This window comes from Nanorana parkeri, unplaced genomic scaffold, assembly GCF_000935625.1.
Source record: "Nanorana parkeri isolate BGI_ZX_2015 unplaced genomic scaffold, ASM93562v1 scaffold838, whole genome shotgun sequence".
NCBI classification, from domain to species: domain Eukaryota; kingdom Metazoa; phylum Chordata; class Amphibia; order Anura; family Dicroglossidae; genus Nanorana; species Nanorana parkeri.
In genome coordinates, this window is record NW_017307106.1 from 258,424 (window position 1) to 278,164 (window position 19,741).

The following is a 19,741-nucleotide window of genomic DNA, read 5'->3' on the forward strand; positions in this document are numbered from 1 at the left end:
AGCAGATTGACATATTATCCAACTATAAAGAATTCACAAAAATAGACAATATTCTTTCGCTTGCCTATTATGTGCCGACTTGCAAATATCTCTGATGTAGCTAAAACATGTGAGTTGATAAGTGCTTCATCAATCCGCAGGAAGGTCTGGTCTCCACTTGCCCCAACCCATGTTGCTTTCCTTCCATATTTCGAGCCAATGTTCGGCATGGGGGCTGGCTTTGCATTCCAGTAAGGCATGTCTAAAATAGGTCTTCCTAGCTGTCCTTTCTGTAAAACAATTCAGTAGCAAATCATAAAATTAGTGTTTGTTGAAATGCAAAAGCAGGCTACGCTTACTCTCATGAGCAGCTTTCACGTTACATTTATACCACGTTATCCATTTACAGATCCTTTGACATCAGCGATAAACTTGTAGTTCTCAATGGAATGCAAGTGTGGTGACATCACTTCCCATTAAAAAGTACATTAATTCTTCCTCCCGCCATTTTACTGAATATCTGTAACAAGGTAAGGGCATGGATGGGAGGAAGAGTTTGCAGGAGCCAGAACATTGCAACTGCAAACCACTGCCCACGAATGCAATGCATTACTGGCTCGGAAGCAAAAACAAATAAATTAAGATTTTTTTTTATTTTATGACATTTTATTTTAATTTAAAAAAAATTCTGTAAAAAGGTGGAATTTCCCCTTAAAATGCCTGGACTGCTAACATCAGATAAGCTGCTATTTCTGTTTTTGAGTTTAATACTATTGTTTGTATAGCAATTAAAGGGTAATTCGAATTTCCCAGTAAATGTGGGAAACTGAAAAATGATGCCCAAAAATAGGTCACCTTAGCTTGTTGCCCAGAAACGCTGCCCATTGGTCAACAGACAGGTGACTGCGCTGACTAAAGTAACGGGCTGCAATGCTGTGTACAGGACACCTGGCCCCCCAAAAGGTATGACTACTGGGGGGCCAGAGGTGACTAATCTGTGGGGGGATTTCAGGTTCCCACATTTGCTAGGAAACTAGAATTACCCTTTAAATCTGAAGTCTACACTATGCTTGTACACGGCAGTGTTTTCTTGTTTAGACGTCAAATCAGATTCATGGAACTAAGAGAGGGGAAAGCATTATTTCAATTTGAATAACTTATCAGGAAACCGACAGTATATTTTCACAAAAGTAGGAGTTCATTTTCTTTTTTTTAAACTTACAGAGAAGCTTCCAAAGGTGAATACTTGTCCATCCTGCAAGAGGACAGCGGTGTGATTGCTTCCAGCCGTGACCTGTGTACTTGGGCATGGCAGTGCTTGTACTAGCGTTGGACAGCCCCTGAAAGAACAGATCGCTTTACTACATGCAGCGTGACAAAATCCCAACATAATACACTCAGTGTACAGGCTATCTTGGCTGAATTGTGATCTTAATGCCAGCAAGTCACAGGCAATATCGGTTACATGCATTACAAGTCATTTTCATTACTTCTATCGGTGCCGTAAAAATTGACCTTCTCCTCTTACAATGAAGAATAAATAAAATGCATATATAGCAATGAATTGTACAGAACATGTAATGCATCCTCAACCCTCCCCCACTACATAAGCATAAAGCACTGGATCATAAGGCAGAAAATAAGATATAGTGTATTGGAAGTCAGTCACAACATATTCAAGAACCGTAAAGCAAATATGTGACTAATAATAATATTATTATTACTATTAATGTCTTGGTGTAACATTATTGTTGTTACTACTACAAGTAAACACTATGGAGGTCTTTTTCACACAACAGTCACACATTTTTCCAATTGAATGTGTGTTAAAATTGATTGAAAACGATTGCATCTCTAACATGTTTACCATACACTGAGGGATCAGATGTTTGGATGATAACAGCACATATCCTCATTATTGCTCATAAGGCAGTATTGGGAAATGTTGGGTGATCTTCACACATCTTTGCTTTAGTAGGACAAAGCCTTACTACAAACTGTATCTTTTGTTATGTTTTCCTCCCAAGGACCTTCAGGACAATATTTATTTTATACAGTGACAATGCTGCAAATTTGCTTGTGTAACAATTGTGTTTAATTTAATAGCCTGAGTAACCCAAAACTAAAGACTATCATCTATGATGATACATTAAGCAATTGCCTGAAATTACTGCTGTCAAAGATATAAAAAGCAAACCTGTCATTTTTAAAAGGAATTCAAGCTGCACGTAAGGTTACATTCACATGGGTGGTGGATGGAAGACAGCATTCAGCACCTGTATTGTTTTCTTTAGCTCGTGCCGCTTTCAACACATGCAACATATAAATCGGTACGACATTATGACCACATATGCAGGTGTATACCTAGAGAAAGACTCAAAACACCTTTCCAGATATAGTGACTGGAGGGATATTTTAGCATCGGTGTAAATTATACTTAGGAGTCCTTTTGGCACCTTAATGTATAATATAAGGTTCCCAAGAAGACAGCAAAATGTATGTGTAGGCGATAATTGGTGTCCTCTTTTGACTAGCAGATCTCTAGGATTTTCAAAAGTTAACCTTTGCAGTTGGGGCTACCCCCACACTGCAAGGGTTAACTGCTCGTTAGGGAACAGAATAAAAACGGTACACTTACCCAATCCTTGATCCTGCGACAGTGACCATTCACCTCTCTCCCCCTCTATTTTGGCTTGGCGTCCTCATGTTTAATGCAAGTGAATGGACCTTGCATAGATGTGATGACATCAGCGGGGCTTAGACTGATAAAGCCTGGGGAAGAAGAGGCTGCGAGGACCAGTCTAGCAGCCAGACGGTAAAATATATTTTCTTTATTTGCACCCCTAGAGCAAACCGAGCAGTTATTCCTTGCAGTGAGGGGTAGCCCCATAACAAGGGTTACATTTTGGAAATTGTGAAGTTCCTCTTTAAGCTCTGTTTATCAATTGCATGAAGGGAAAGGTTTACCTTAAATATCTGACCTGATCGGACTACAAAAATCTGCATCCGACAGGAGCAAAGTTTAGTACTTGTAGGGCCAGCTTGTGTCCTTCCCCTAGTAACTATAGCTACACTTACAGTACATGACCTGCTTACACTACTTTAATATATAAACTGTTCATTGTAAATGCCTTTACTTTATAAAATATATAAAAAAAGCAGTATCTATACTTGCCTGCAACTCACATCACCATGCCCAAGCTGCCCGTGTTGACCATATCCAAAAGTATACACGTCACCATTTTCCATTAAAACCACTACAACCAAACAATAACAAATTAATTGGGAAAAAGATTAAATAAAAATGACACCACACTGTTACTGGTAAGTATTGGTACGACACAGATCAGGGTTCACTATATAACTACTAGCATTTTAACAAGCTGGCTAATGCATATAGATTTAAAAATTACTTTATAATGTGGGGTGTATCTATAAAGTATATTATAAAGAGGCATTTGTCCTGCAACATTACATTTACATTCGTTCTGTGCAAATGGAGGCAAAAACAAATGTTTAGTATATTTTCTTGCCAGGTTAAATGAAATACTGCATTATGGCCACTAGGTACGAGTTGAAGAGTGTAGGAAAGTAGTATTTATTTTCTATGCACCACAGCTCCATCAAGTGGCCAGCAGGTTGTACTAGAATCATAGATAATTCATATAGTGCACACCTTCTATTCCCCTGGTGCCCAACCTATGGCCTGAGGGATGAATGTTGCCCTTTGGTGCTTGCACCTGAACCCCAGCAGTCAGCAGTGGAAGCCTTGATTTTAGGGATGCACAGATACTTTTCGAGTACCAATGCAGATACTTGGCATTTTCATGAGAACTACCAGGGTTGCAGTGGCTGCAGCTGGGACCTGGCTCTGGCCCTCCACCACTGTCCTGAAATCCTTAGTCTGTATTGATGTAGAAAAACTGTCACATGACAATAAACAAAAATGTATCAGTACTCGTACTTGTAAGTACTCGGCAAGTACCAGTACTCTTACTTGCAAAACTGGTATCTGTGCATCCCTTTATTTATATTTATAAAAACAAAATCACACATTATAACAGAGATGTACAAATCCCAGGAGCTCTGTGTGCTCCTTACAAATGACAGCTGCCTCCTAATTTTTCTCTAGTCTAGTCTTGGAGCTCAAAAGTATTGGTACATGTACTCGTACTTGTGCAACCCTACTTGATTTTGTTAAAGGAGAACTATGACATGAGTGATTTCCACTCACCTCATAGTTCTAAGCCGACCTGTGACAATGAGACTGTCACAGGTCGGCTCAGTAGATCGGGAGGTGAGGGAAAACATACCGGGTTCCCTCACCTCTCGATCCTGTCACGGCTCTCTGCCGTGACAGGGGGAGGGGCTGTATTCCCCTCTCCCATCTGCCAGCGCTGACTGGCGGAACGGACGGGGGAGGGGGCAGGTACAGCTGGCTCTGCCTCTAGATAGGCAGAGCCAGCTGTCACTCACGCAGCTGGGCGGATCCCGTCATCTACGTCGGGATCCGCTCCAGGTGCGGCGTCTCAGTATACCGCGAGCTGTAGCTCGCGGTATACTGAGCTTAGGGTAACGGGAGGACGCTAGTTTGTGTCCTCCCGTTACCCTAAGGAGAACTATGGGGAAAAACACTGACCCCATAGTTCTCCTTTAATAGGTTGTAAAGGCAGCGATATCTAGCAGTCTTATGTAACATGTTGCCAGTCTATGACTGTCTCCTACAACCTCCCACCAATCAGAACAGTAAAAAAGAAACATAATTTCCAACCATTACCACTAAAGAGTTTGCAGTATACCGCAGTCTTATGTAGCTGCCCTTTGGTGAGGTCAGGACCCCCTATACCTAACCACTGCTCTATTTCACAAAACAGACTTACCTGAATGGTGGAAGCCACAGCTGACCTGAACAGCCCTGAGCTCGCTATCAAACCGAACTGTCCCAGGAGGGTAAGTGGTGATTTTGCTGGCATCCTTCTCTCCTTGTTCTCTGCTCTCATCTGCAAGAAAAGTAAATCAGCAAATCAGCATAATACGACTGAATTCATCTTTGAGGAGAGAAAATGAGGACAATAAAAAGCACAGGCATGTTTGCACTAACTCTGCTTTCAGAAGCATTTATTTATATTGATTGGAAAGCACCAAATGTGTCGGATTTGCTCTATGTAAAGAGCCAGTTGAGTTCCATTCCAGCAGTGCTTAAAGGAAATCAATGCAAATATGCAATAAACAAACTGTAGCCTTGTGCACATTCTTGGGAGATGCACCTCTGAAAGAAGAATAAAATGTATCATGGTACTAGCTCAGAGAAAAATCAACAAATACAATAAAGGGAAAGGAGGACAAGCATTGCCAGAAATTATCTACTTCTGGTTGATCCTGTGCATAAGCTACAGAAACATTTCATAACACTAGATGATAAACAATGCATCCAAAAGAACAAATGTGCTGGCACATTTTTCACAGTTCTACACACTAAGGGCAGGTTCACACCATATTCTGGACAAGATCTGGTTCAGTTCCAGTGCATTCCAGACCAAAGTGAGACCAGCAGTATTTTTCTGGTCTGGAACGGACTGTGCTGGTGGGAATAGAGGCCAGCAACAACATAGGGATACATTAGGATGCATTTTGGGTCCGGAAACAATCTGGTCTGGGTATAATCTGGATGTGGTGTGAATGGGCCCTAAATGTGCACAGAAACTGTGCTAAAACGTATCACATGAATGCTGGGCTACAACACAGATATTGCTGTAAAACAAAGGCAGTCAGTTAAAAAAAAAAAACATATTAAAGAGGAGAAATTGGAGCAGCACCTAAAAGGAAAGAAATATGAAAATTATAAAAAGTTGTGAAAACTGCTTTGAAGGAGATTTAGCAAATGAATCCTCGGTAAAACTGACAAATATCAGAGTGCAAAAGATGAAACTTTAACCAAACACTGGGGCACAGCAGACACAGAGAAAACCAAAATGGACAGCAACCCAATGAAAATACTGAAACAATCTTAGGCAGGCATGTCACCCACACATAGTAAAGTGGAATTTATAACTGGGAACTCTACATTATCCTCACACAGGGCCAAAGTGATTCCTTTGCAGAGATACAGAAACACCCTTTAGTTAATAGAATCTATACAATTTGTTATCTGCACTTCTTTGCAATGTAGTGCAATACAAATATATTTTAATATTGCACTTTAAAATTGGTTACTCTGATCTCGCCAAACTGTAGATTAACAAATTAAAATATCACTATAGCTCAGACTGGGCCGCTATTCAACTGAAGTCCTCAATGAGCCACGCCAGCCAAACACACACAGCTATACCTACGGATTGTTTTATACAGTAAACTCCCAGTTATTCAGTACCCATGGGGATTGGTAGATGCTGAATAACTGTAGATTCTGGCTGCTTGAGAGTTACTATTAACTGTCAAGCAACAACCCCCACCACGTTTAATTTGCTGGCTAGATTCTGCTATTGGCTATTTCGAAATGCCATAGCGAATAGCAGGCTAGCTATTGAAAACGCAAAATACATTTAGCTGCTAACAACATTTTTTAGTGTGCACATGTCTATCAAGCAACTGGCAAAAAAAAAAGAGCACATGTCCTCGATTTATTTTTCTCTCGTTGCTTGAGAGTTCTGGTTGTTGAATACCAAATAATGGGGAGTTTACTGTATATGAAAATATGTGTAACGTAAAAGGTTGATACATAGTCACTAAACTGAGTGAAACTCCTCATTAAAAAAAAAACTCTATCCATACCACAGATTAAAGTGAATCTAAACCCCCCAAAATTGAATATGTTGCAGTTTACCAGCCAATAGATGTGGCAGTCACGTTAGTTTCTTTTTACGATTGTTTTTTTTCCTTGATTTTCAATTGGTGATCCTACTAATGGCACGCTGCATGTCCCTTTGTGTTTATACTAATTTCTCCCTTGTATCTCTGGAGGCAGCCATAGTTGTTTTACTGACTGGACTTCACACAGGTCTGTCTTTTTTAATATCTATTACATGGTGGATTGATGAACTAGTAGTTTAGTTTACATAATGTTTGTCTTTTAAGGACACATTTCTGGCAAGAGCAACAGGTATTTTCTGTACTTGCTAAAAATGTGAAAATTGATGTAGTCACCACAGCTGAGTACTGTTAAGCTGCAATTTTTTTGTGGGTGTAGATTTTTTTTTTTTTTTAGGATACAGTATCAATCACATTAGTTACCTGCGATGGTTTGTATCCCTCCTCCTCCAGCTGCTTTGTGACAAAATACCCCCTCATGCCACCGGATACACCTCAGAGCAACTCTGTCAATGGGCAGAGCAGATCCTGTCATTTATCGACTCTTCCTCCATTCACAGACATGTTGCATTGTGGAACAATAGTAATCGGAACTCTATAAAAACGTAAAATGGGGCAGTAAGGGGTGGGCGAGCGGCACAACTCTATCACACTGATGGTCACTAGTATTAAAGTAACATTAAACTCAGGAGTTAAAGCTTAAAAAAACATTTAATTACACTATTAATAAAAATGGATCTTATTTGTGTATCACTCAGCTGTAGATCCTCAAACCATCTCTGAATTGGTGCTGACACTGTCCTTCCTTCTGGAGGGTGGCTACTTTTGTTACACATGGTCCCTGTGTGTGTTGTTAAGAAGCAGCGGCTCCAAGCTCACTCCTGTGATGGACTACAATCTCAGTAAAAATTAGTAAACTAAACATGAGATTGTAGTCCATCACAGGAGTGAGCTTGGAGCCGCTGCTTCTTAACAACACACACAGGGACCATGTGTAACAAAAGTAGCCACCCTCCAGAAGGAAGGACAGTGTAAGCACCAATTCAGAGATGATTTGAGGATCCACAGCCGACTGATACACAAATAAGATACATTTTTGTTAATAGTTAGGGTATTTGAATGGATTTTTAAGATTTAATTCCCGAGTTCAGCAACACTAACTCCCAGAGCACTGGAAGTTAGATGCTCGGGGTGTGGAGAGGATCTTGTCATGAAGCAGCAGCTTGAAGGAAGTGGGATACCCACCATTACAGGTAACTCATGTGATTTATTTATTTATTTTTTAGATGCAGAAACAAAACTATTTAAACTAAAGTGTTAACATAACTCGTTAAAAAAACAAATACAAAAAAAATGTAATAGTATGGCTGACATAACTATTCTGGAAAAAGTACAGCAACAGATTTCCACCAGTGCTGCTCACAAAGCTAAATATATCAGCATTAGCCAAGTGAATCCAAGTACGGATTGACTTATACCCTTCAGCAGAGATCACATGAACCAAGTTCTAAACTTCTCACTATAGAAGGTGCACTGGAGGGAACCTGGAGCGAACTTTTCTCCCAAAAAGAGTTCCAAGTATTTCACCTCCCCTACTGCGCTTTATCCAAACATTGCAATACAATGTAACAGAACCAGCAATACGTAGCAATATATAAAAGGTAGCATTCATGTTAAGAAAATAATGCAGGATACACAAAGAACTAAAAACTCTCACACTGCATGCACACTTGTGGTAAAGCTTCTTTCAAAACCAAGAAAGTGTCCAATACAAAAAAAAGTTCATACTGCCTGCAATAACTGATCCTATTGTTGTTTTCATTCTTCCAAACCACACTGAAAGAATGAAAGGAAGAATATATTTGGCTTCTATTTGCAAAAAAATAGAGTATTTTCCTCAATCACTTCAGCAAGAACAAATATTGCTTCTCTGCATCATGAGATGTAAAAACACTGCAACTGACTGAATCAATCCCATAGAAATTTCATAAAAACAAACAAAGGGGTCCTCTAAATAACACTAGCACACCATACAATATGAGAATTAAGATTGAAGAACACACAATGTCGGCACCAAATGGTAGCGCCTGCTATAAGCATATTTATACAACAGACCTTAGAACACATTTCAATTTCTTCCAGCCACACTGTACAAAGAAATCTGACAGAAGGAAAATGTAGTTATTCAGGGGGGAATTCACTTTAAGAACATAATGGGACAGAAGCTACAATGCAACCAATAGGGCTGCGCAAGGTACTATCATGTCAACATAAAGTTTTTATGATAATTAAATTTGCTCATTTACAGAGATTATCCAATATAATGAAATCTCTAAACACGCGATAATTATCTCTCAACTGCCAAAGATTTACACAAAGAGGTGTCATTAAATCGTGGAAGGCTTAGCAGTGCACAACAGACAAGCAGATGTCATCAAGAAAGATCGTGCATCAATGGCCAAAGCTTTAGGGGAATAAACAAAGCCCTGCAAAATCTAACCATAAACTGTGACGGCCGTGACACTGCATGAGAAGCAGCATGGAGCGGTAGAGCGCGGACCTTCGCGTGCAGTGTGTCATGTTATTTTTCACTCTGGCATGTCAGCTTGCGAGAGCTCACATAGCTGAGATGAACAGTGTCATCTTCAGCCAATCGCCTCGCGCGTCAAAGTCTATTCAGTTGATATGCGCGAGCCGATTGGCTGAACATGCAGTCTTTCATCTGGCCGTGCTCAGCTCACACACTGCATGCGAACCTCCGTGCCCGACAGCCTTACTTTGCTCTGCACAGCTTCATATGCAGTGTGTCACGGGCTTTACTAGGAAATTTTGTACAGAACTATACGGTAGCAAATACTTTCAGAGTCATCACATCTCTTCATGGCAAAATGGCACATAGTGAGAGCTGAAAGTGTCTTTTTGTACATGAATTTGAGAATACATTTATGATGCAGGATTAATAAAGTGTTTTGACACACACAAAAAAAAAATCTATCATATTATCTATCTATATATAAAAATTAAGGCTTGAAAATAGGAATGGGCAAGCTCGACTCGGAGAAAAAGCACACACACCACATTTAGAATATTGCTTGGAAATAAGAAAGTAGAACAACAGAAGATAAAAGGTTACTGATAATATCTGTTCTCCACTCGTGTGTCTTTAAACTAATATTGACTACAGGTGTCACCATGGCATCAATAAAGACCAATAAATTAGCACAATGCAGTGTTCCGGGAAGCTCTGAGAGTAATAATACACAGAGCATTTGGACATGACCGATCTAAAGGTGCCCATACACCTTACGACCGTCGCAAGACTTTTGTCTATATATTAATATGCTTATAATACACAAAGCATTTGGACATGAGCGATCTAAGTATATTAATGCCATTGGAAGTGCTATTATCTCCAAAGAAGAAACCAGGTAAGCTCTAGGCTTTAGCACTTGAAGATAAATAACTAAAGCAAAATCTTTCCACAGTTACCATAGCAATGGCAGGCGTGATCAACTATCAGAAGCAAAGATTTTTAGCATGCTTTACTAGGCAATAACAGTTAAACTGAATATTTTCATTTGTTATTTTCCTGTTACAAAATAAAATAAATAGTGTGTGTAATAAGAAGAACAAAAAAAAAAAAAACACTGCTTGATTTTAAAATAATACTGTACAGTTGAAAAGTATTACTTTGTAAAAAGGAATAAGCAAATAATTATCTGACTTAAAAGGACACCAGTCAAGGGAGAAAAATATAGGCTGCCATTGTACCCTTACGGTCAGTTGCTCTACCCTACTAACGCTTTGGCTTCAATAAGTAATGATTTAATGAAGGAAAATGAACAGTGGTCAAGAATTCCGACTCTCTGTTGTTACACTGATGCCGGGCAACTAGGAAGGAGGCCAGACATGAAAGCTACAATATTTTTCTCAAGACACATGTACTTTAAAGCTCAACTCCAGCATTTTTTTAAAGCTTTGAAGAGAATGGAGAAGGGTTAGAACTCCACTGCGGAAATGGCCACACAACAAATGGTTTTGCTTGGAGTTGGCCTTTAAGGTATAAATCTCTCTACAATAGAAGTATCATAATTACTCCTATGAGGTAACTAACAGTTTATTTTTAAGGCCTGCCAGATGTGCGTCCAGAAATGCAAGTAACTAAATCACTGATGAGGACAAATGAAAGGACATGTTGCATATCAGTTGCAATGGTGTTTGGTATTAGGTGTCAAACACTGCCCATGAATCTTGGATTACTAATACAATCAAGTGAGAAGACAGGCCTCTCCCAGTGAAAAGGAAAGTGTAAATAGAAATGGATGCTATGTGCTCAGGAAAGGTTCAGATTTGTGTTTGTCCTCTCTAGTGAGTAAGGAAGACTAAATACCTTTTTTCTTGTCCCGCTTAATCTTTAGCTGTGCTGGTAGAGCTCTTAGTCTGGCTAGAGCCTGCTCTCGTTGGTTCATAAAATTAGCACCAGGAAATACAAAGGGGCCTGGGAAGAGACATTTCGTACATGCATGGGAAAGCTCACAAAATAAAAATAAAGTTTAGTGGAAAAATGAACATAACAAAATTATGGAAAACAATGACAAGACAAATATCTGAAGATAAACACAAACCAAAAATGATATTGGGGTTGGGTGGACAAGGGTAATCTGCATCACACGCACTTGCTGCTTATAACATTCTGGGACACCACCAATAAAGCGCAACTAAATCCCCCAAAAATAGCATTTTTTATGTTGCAGCTTACCACTCCTTAGATGTGGTGTTCAGGCTTTTGTTTCCTAGAGATCCTGCAACTAACACTTTCTGTCCTTGGGTGGCTTTGCTCAATGCTCGAATGTATTTACAGACTGAGCCATGGTTATCACCCAAGATACTCTGCTGATTTGGACTTCAAATAGGTCTTCCTCTATTCACCTGCTTTACAAGGGGGGATCAGTAGGTTTACAGAAGACAGTTTGGAAGGCAGATAACAATTTTGTGCTTTCAGTTCAACAGGAGGTGACCAGGACATGGATATCTTACAAGATGAACAGGTATTTCTGAACTTGTGGGAAATGCTAACAAACAAATTAAAACTAATGTAGTCACCTCAGCTAAGGACTGGTACCGTAAGCTGCAACAAAATAAATGTTTGTTCTTGTGTTTAGATGTCTTTTAAGTATCCTCTCTAATAGTAAAGCTACTACCTTGTTAGGCTTTTAACCCCTCGTCCCAACAATTCTGCAGTGGGGCCTAATGGCAAACAAGACCTAATGGCAACATGACAATGGACACAGCAGGTGGAAATTTCAGAAGGTAGGGCTTGTCCCAGAGAGTTATAAGCAAATGGTTGTAAAAGACTGGTGGCCACAGAAAATTAACTATTTTAGGTAGACCCACTCCAAGCACTAGATACGTTGTTCTCATGTTCCTACACAGTAAAAATCAAGTGTCTTACAAAAATACACTTAGGCCAACACGTTAAGAGCTCAATTCACAAAGCATTCTTTCCTAGTTCAGCTTCAGTTTTCTTCATACCACACCTATCAATCTCATTTCTCTTAAATCTCAATTCTACATTGAGGGTTGAACTCAATGGACATGTGTCTTTTTTTCAACCTGGTACCATGATGCATAAAATGCTTTACTTAGCCTGCTCTCCATGCAATGGTATTTTACCACTACTAGTGCTATTATGCTGTTAGTATCTTTTCACCATGCCTTATGATAAAACCAATTCACAAATATTACCACACAAGTTATCACTCTTTAAAATAAAACTAGGCTCAGGATTGGTTGTACCTGGGAGCATCAATAGCGGTCTAAAGAGGCATGCAAGAAAATAAGTCATTTGAGTGAATGGTTTCATGAGATACGGATTTATGAGAAATTAGGGCTGTCTTGTTTATCCTTATTTGACCCATATTGGCTTTAGGTTCTGATCCTGTTATTTAACCTGTATTGACTTCTCCTGTAATCTGGTCTATTTGCATGTGCATCCTGTGGCTCTTGGTTGCAACCCAATCTGTCCCTGTCTACCGCCAGTCTCTGTGTTTCTACATTTTGTTTAGCCAAGACTTTCTGTGCGTCGCATACTACTGGGACTACCTGTACCTTCAAGAGATCTGATAAGCACCAGTCCCTGCATTCTGGGGACGGCCATTTACCACCAGATGCTACCTGTTACTGCTCTGTACTGGATATCTACTATGCTTTTATCAAATTCCTTCACTTCAGAAGTTCCCAAAACCCCTAGATATGGCAAGCGGCCCCTTACCAACGATGGAAGCAAAAGATAAGACTGACTAGAACTAAGTTACATTAAATCCCCTAGAAGAAAACAAAACCAAAAACAAACAGAACCATGCAGAAATGTATAACTAAGTTTTAAAATGATCCTCGAGTAGATTTAATAAATAATCTACTTACTGTGGGCAATAACAGGATTAAGGGACACAGGGTCATTAGAATTCTGGAACAATTAAAACACTGGCCAAAAAAGAAAAAAAAAGGCATTGGCCAGCCACTCCCATGATGCTTCATTTTTTTTTTAGAAAAGCAGTGCAAGGAGTAGATCATAACTACAGATGAGTATGACCCGTGCCCCTTGATGAGCGTCAACAAAAGGATTTTGCGATGAGTACCAAAATCCTGTTTTTTAATCATCCATCAAGTTAGGGTTGCAACAAACCAATTAAACGATAACCGATTAGGGGAGTAGTTGTCAAGTATCCTCATTATCGATTAGTTGGTTGGATCCCCTGGCTCTCTCCTCCCCGCTGGGAGGAGGGCACAGCAAGCAGTGAGCAGGTGCAATAGCCAGCCTGCTTTTGGCTATTGCAATTTGAAATGGCCTTCGGTATTTGCATTCAGCTGCCGTCTGCGGAATCTTGCCACTGGCAGCTGTCATTTCCTGGCTGATGCTATTTAAGCACCATGTGCTTACAATTAATTTAAAAAAATTATAAAAGGTGGGGGAAAAAAATAATTTTTGGTTTCAACCTGACAAATTCTGCTGTGGTAGATGCCTTGCAGTGCCATTCATTTAAATGGCACCCCAAACACGTCTCCCCACCCACAGCGTGACTGCTCAAACTGGAATGCATGGTACTGCAATGCCGTGCGTTCCAGTGCAGTGCAATTGCAAAATATTGTGCATGCAGTTTTATTCTGAAGTAAACTTTATGTTTGGAACACTGCATTTTTGTATTTTATTTTAAATTAAGGATGGTATTTAATTTTTGTATTTGATTAATTGGAAAAGATAAAAATCGGCCAACTAATTGATTATGAAAATAATCATTAGTTGCAGCCCCACATCAAGTGACCCAGGACCAGTAGAATTTATGAACTATTTCAATGTCCCAAAATTCAGCCGGACTGAGGGGGTGGGCAACGCAACACTAACAAGTCCACACAAAAAAAAAACAAAAAAAACAGAACACACTAGGGGCTTCCTGTAACTCAAAGATTGGAATACAGGACCTAACAGCCACAGCTTGCATCAGCAGAGGCCTAAACATCCACCTTGTAGAACTTTAGAGAACGTGTGAACAGAAAACAAGGTGGTGAACTTGCAAATATTTGCACCGTGTGCTTTGACTGGTAGAGTCCACTGTTCAAGCTGGTAGCCTTAAACAATTACATGCCAAAGTCACCTAGAATTGGTGGAACAAGAAGCAGGTTGTAACTTCAGTAATGACAAAGAGAGTGGGTCAGCCTGTCTAAGGGAAGATAGAGGTATGCATGGACAGCTCTACCAGATGTGGCAATGGATGGAATTTTCCACAGGATAAACAGCCGTGGAGCAGGAGTTGGACAGAAATGGAAGTACAATGTCCTATGAAGTTTCACTAAAATGTTTACATTTTTATTTAATCTGCTAGGGACCAACTGCATTTCAATTTAGCAATTTCTATGCCAGTGATCAGCAACAGGGAGATGGGTGGGAGAGGTAGGAGGTGGTATTTGTTTTAATGACGAATCTTCAAAATAAAAAATATAAAGATGGCAAAAAGAAAATGGGTAAATGTTTCCCTAAAGAGAAAATAAGTCATCCTCCTAGGACATGAGCAAACGACTGCAGCATTATGGGACTGGGGTTTTTATTACTGGCTAGCCAATGGCTTTTTCTGTGTGCCAATTTCTCCTAAAGGCGTCAGTATAATTCAATTGTTCCTGAATTTTAATGATCCTGTGCCACTGAATTATTATGCATTTCTCATTTCTAGAGTTTTTTTTCTTGTTTGTTTAAACCCAAAATTATAAGATGAAAGAACATGTAGGCGCTTCAGGGTACAATGAGCCATAGACATTTAGAATGCACAGAAAAATTACTTTTTAAAGAATAAATGATTACATTTACTTGAGCACCAGTAATCTCTACCAAAGATGTTAGTTCTAAGGAAAGCAATCGCCAGAATGGTTGATCATGAGCTTGCCAGCAAAATGTTACCATAAAAAGAGGAGTCTTCTTAAAGCACCATTGTAATATCAAAGAAAGCTGGGCTTTTGCCAACCTTAAAATGTTAAGGGTCTGATGAAATAATGTTCGCATGTTGATAAGAACAGGTGAAAAAGTTGAAGAAATATGGAGTTTGCATAAGTACTAGACCACTGTACCTCTTACTTGGATTTGGGGCTTAGTCAGAAACTACTGGCCATATTATGCAAATTTCATCCGGTTCTTCAGGAAACGGCTAAAATTTGCACAGTGGACGCTGCTGTCGGCATACATGCCTCAAAGAAGCTGGTCTAAAAATCTTCGAACGAATAGAGCCAGCAGCCAATGAGTTACTGGCTCTGACAAGTGTATTCTGACAGCGACCACTGTCAGAAAACAAAGGAAACAGCGGGGATTCCTCAATGTTCATAAGCGCTGATGTAGGAATCTGTTCTTTTTTTTTTAATTCAGCCTGAAAAAAACAGAACAGTGTAGGGCCAACTTAAAGCTGGCCATACACCTATAGCTTATCTGCAGAATTTCTATGGTCAGATGAAAACATTTCAACAGATTCCGCCATCTATGCTAAACTGTGTGGATGGAGGGATCTCCCACTGGGCCAAGCTTCAGTATCTTGCTAGTCAGCCCCGCCGGCTGTCATAATACCTGAACAATCAGATTGGATGCAGGCATTGTTCGGGTATTTTGAGAGCCAGCGACTTGCAAAATACTGAAGCTTGGCCCAGCCCTCTTGGGGGTATTTCTCTAGACTTGCTATGAAGACAGGAAGTTATGTGAAATCTCTCCAACAGGAACACAAACAATAACGCAGTTCAGCAGCGTGAGGACAATGCTTATAATGCTGTCTGTGGTCTCCTGTCCTGGTGTTTACCGCACCCTCCATTTCCTTTATCGACATCACAGAGCAAAATTGACGTGAGGGGAAAAGCTCTCAGATGGGCTCACAAAACAAAGATTTACTCTTACCCATTCTATCAAAAAGAAATTGTCTGGAGGTTTTAACTTACCACGCTATGTACTAAATAAGCATCAAAGCAATAAAGCCCAAATGTGGGCTCAGGCCCCTGCCTTCCGGTTCCCCCCTGTCCTCCCTGGAGGCCCCAGTGCTGTATTTTATGGGGTTTTTAATACACCTTTTCCAGATATCTTCAGGTTGTTCTCCTGACGAGCAAGGTCCTTTGCCTTTCCCGATCTCCTCCAGTGGTGGACAGTCATCTCTGCATCATTACAAAATAAGTGAGGGGCGGGGAGCACAGTATGCACTGTGGCTGGGTGGCATTCAACCCGGAAGACAGAGGACATCTTGTGGGGAAGAACAAAACTATGCAAGACAGCTTTGGATTGAAGGTGTGAAATTGCAGAGCCACGGCTGCTTTTTTTTTTTTTCCAGCTGCCGGGAGATCTTTTTGTAGATTCAAACATTAGCCTAGAGTTGGGCTTTAAAATACTTAGTAAATACAGAGATCAGCTTCACCCCTGCAGGAAGAAGGTGCAACAAGAAGCTGAGCAGAAACAATATGGCTCTTTCCAAGATGGTATGTAAATTTCCCCACTAAAGTATTTGACATTCAGGTTAAAAAAAAAAAAGATTTGTTTAAACAAATATGTATTAGTAAATTGTTTGTATTATCATCCTGTGTCTATTTCTTCCCAGGTTCATAGCAGTTGTTCTTGCCCCACTGCAATTATTCATGAATACAACTATTGATTTACTTACTTGACAATATTCAGTAGCTACAGTACATGATTTGCAGCTCCATTATCTGCTTTTTATTTATTTTATATGCAGAAAAAAAAAAGTATGTTTAAAACCTGTTTGCATTGAAAAAACAAATATAAAAGAGGTACCTTTAGCAATCCATACTAATCTGAAACCAACACCATGTGATTCACAAAGCTGCTGTGGTTTGAGAAGTACACATGTTTACCTACAGTATACATTCATAACTATTACCAGTTATCAGGATAGTCGCCATACCTATATTTCCATTAGGTTTATTATTGCCTAAAAAAAGGAGAAATAAAAAATAAAATGACAGTACAAAAACACAAAAACAGTAACTTCCATATAGTTTTTAAGATTGAGACAAATATGGGCATGAAAGATTACCTATTTAATAAATGCAGATAGGAAATTAAAATGACAGTTGTCATCAGTATCCTTGAAAGGGGTTAAAGTAAAACACTGTCCAAAAATATACCAACTTAGTCCAGGGCTTACTATTTCAATTATAAACTATAGCACAAACAATTTCATAGGCAAGTTTACCTCTCCCATCATCTATCCGGTGTCTCCTGTTGACCCTCTGTCTCTTGTCATCCTGACGTAACTGAAGGTGTTCATCAATGTTAACCCCTGGCACTGGCACAGCTGAAAGAGTTCCAAGAAAACAAAAAACCCCAAAAAAGTTTAACAAACTGCTTCTCATTAGAACAGAATAATTGTTTGCAAAAAAAAAGGCAAATCCAAATGTGATTGACTGGCTCAAGGCCCTTAGTAAAGCTACCAATACTTAAAGTGCCACTAAACTCAGGAGTTAAATCTTGAAAAATACATTCATGTACCTTAACCATTGACAAAAATGTATCTTATTTGTGTAACACTTGGCTGTAGATCCTCAAATCATCTCTGAATTGATGCCGACACTGTCCTTCACTTCAGTGTCGGCATCACCGCTCCAAGCTCACTCCTGTGATGGACTACAATCTCTTCTTGTGATATCATCAGGTATTTTACTATACTAGCTTTGTTTTAAAAAAGTTGAAACATGGGGAAGCTGTGCTGAATATGTTTTACATTTCGTCTACGTGCACACTTATAAATCCCAAATCCAGAGCTAACGATAATGAAGGGAGATGCAGATAAAAGTGAAAAAACAATAAAAAGGGAAAACTTCACACCTTTACCTAGGAGCAGGTCTAAAGGTATCATCTCTTTCACTGCATCTAGAATTCCTCTTTGCCGTGCTTCATGTCCATCCAGTTCTCGAGCACAAGCTTTGCAACATCCACATACTGCGCAGCCTGACTCTCCAGAACCACAACCACAAACTCTGCAACATAAGGAATACGAGACAAAATAATGTAATTGCAAGAACCATTAGACCCAGTACTTTTTTTCCCCCCAATATTAGCTTCTTAATGCTAGTACATACATTTCCTGTGCTACTAAAAAAACATTAAGGTCCTCTTCACACCTCTGCAGTACATTGTGGCAGCCCATTCATTTGCAATGGGCTGCCAACACACCTCAACACGCGCAAAACACAAACATGTAACTTTTTCCTTACGAAACACACCACAACACCAAGATAGTTCCCCCATCTGTTCCCTGTGGTGCACTGCAACCACATGCAGTGCACGTTCAAGGTGTGCATGGGTGCCAATAAGAATACTTTGCAACACATCCCAAAAAGACATCCCAAACAGCATTACTTTGAAATATTTGTTGTAGTGTGCATTACCGAAGCGCAGATTTGAAGCCAACCTTAAAAACATCAAACAGAATTTTTTAAACCCTTTAAACAAATTTCAACTACCACCTTGGAATGGTAGTTCTAAAGGTAGTCATAACCCTGTGCCCGATACCTTTCCTGAGTTCCAGCGCTGCGGTCTCCATCAGTGTCTGTATTCAAATTGATGGAATGTCACATGCCTATGTACCCTGTCGCACACTGTGGTTCTATCCTCTGACCACTACGTCACTACAGGATTAAGCAGTGACATAAGGTCGGGATGATGGATTTACAGCATGCAGCAGAGGACACACAGACTGTCCTGAAACTGACAAATATCTAATGGAGGTTGCAGCACTGAAACAGATTGACGGTAGAAGAAATGGGCTGCCGGAGAAGTGGTTCTCTTCTTGCAGAGAACCTAAACCTTTTTTTAATAGGCTTTAAGAAAGCTCGTCAATGCAGTTTAAATATCTTGTTGATACTCATAGAACACGTGTAAAATCAAAGATTAAATAAAATAGCTGTTTATACTCGGCCACAGGATGGAATTGAGACCGGCTTAGCAAACACTAAATTACATGTTCATACCCTCCTGGAACACGGTCCGGGCGTCCACTGCTAACACAGCTGGCTCCATATCCAGTGCAGTCTCCACAGACAGTGCAAACCATGCAATGTTCCAACTTCCATTTATGCATTCGAGGGGGGCACATTAAAGATTTATCATCCTTCTCATCCAGCTCTTCCTCCAGGTCTTCATCCATGGCTGTTGCCATGTTCTCGACCCCAAATCCTGCTGTAACAGAATACATAAAACTTAGAGGGGAAAAAAACAAAGAAACAACAAGATAGTATCTAAAGACCACACCCTTGAAGGCAGAGGAAGTTTCTATGCAAGCAAATAATATTCAATGATTTTTAAGCATTTAGATGGGCAGTTTAGTTAAGCTTAGCTAAACCACAAAATAATTACACAAATTCTGCAACTACAGTGTGGAAAATAATGATTTGATCCCCTGCTGGTTTTGTAAGTTTGCCC

At 39.8% G+C, this 19,741-nt stretch overlaps 1 protein-coding gene across 1 annotated transcript in view; it reads right to left on the reverse strand.

Annotated features, from left to right (window-relative positions):
• Nucleotides 1–19,741, reverse strand: part of MYCBP2 (MYC binding protein 2, E3 ubiquitin protein ligase) — a 243,252-nt gene that overhangs the window by 132,483 nt on the left and 91,028 nt on the right. Inside the window, exons 16-23 of the mRNA XM_018565383.1 lie at nucleotides 19,291–19,495; nucleotides 18,152–18,297; nucleotides 17,514–17,615; nucleotides 11,177–11,284; nucleotides 4,860–4,979; nucleotides 3,155–3,236; nucleotides 1,202–1,319; nucleotides 65–269 (exon numbers count right to left, since the gene is read on the reverse strand). Coding sequence (XP_018420885.1) covers nucleotides 65–269; nucleotides 1,202–1,319; nucleotides 3,155–3,236; nucleotides 4,860–4,979; nucleotides 11,177–11,284; nucleotides 17,514–17,615; nucleotides 18,152–18,297; nucleotides 19,291–19,495 — 1,086 coding nt within the window. The remainder of the gene's footprint in view (nucleotides 1–64; nucleotides 270–1,201; nucleotides 1,320–3,154; nucleotides 3,237–4,859; nucleotides 4,980–11,176; nucleotides 11,285–17,513; nucleotides 17,616–18,151; nucleotides 18,298–19,290; nucleotides 19,496–19,741) is intronic.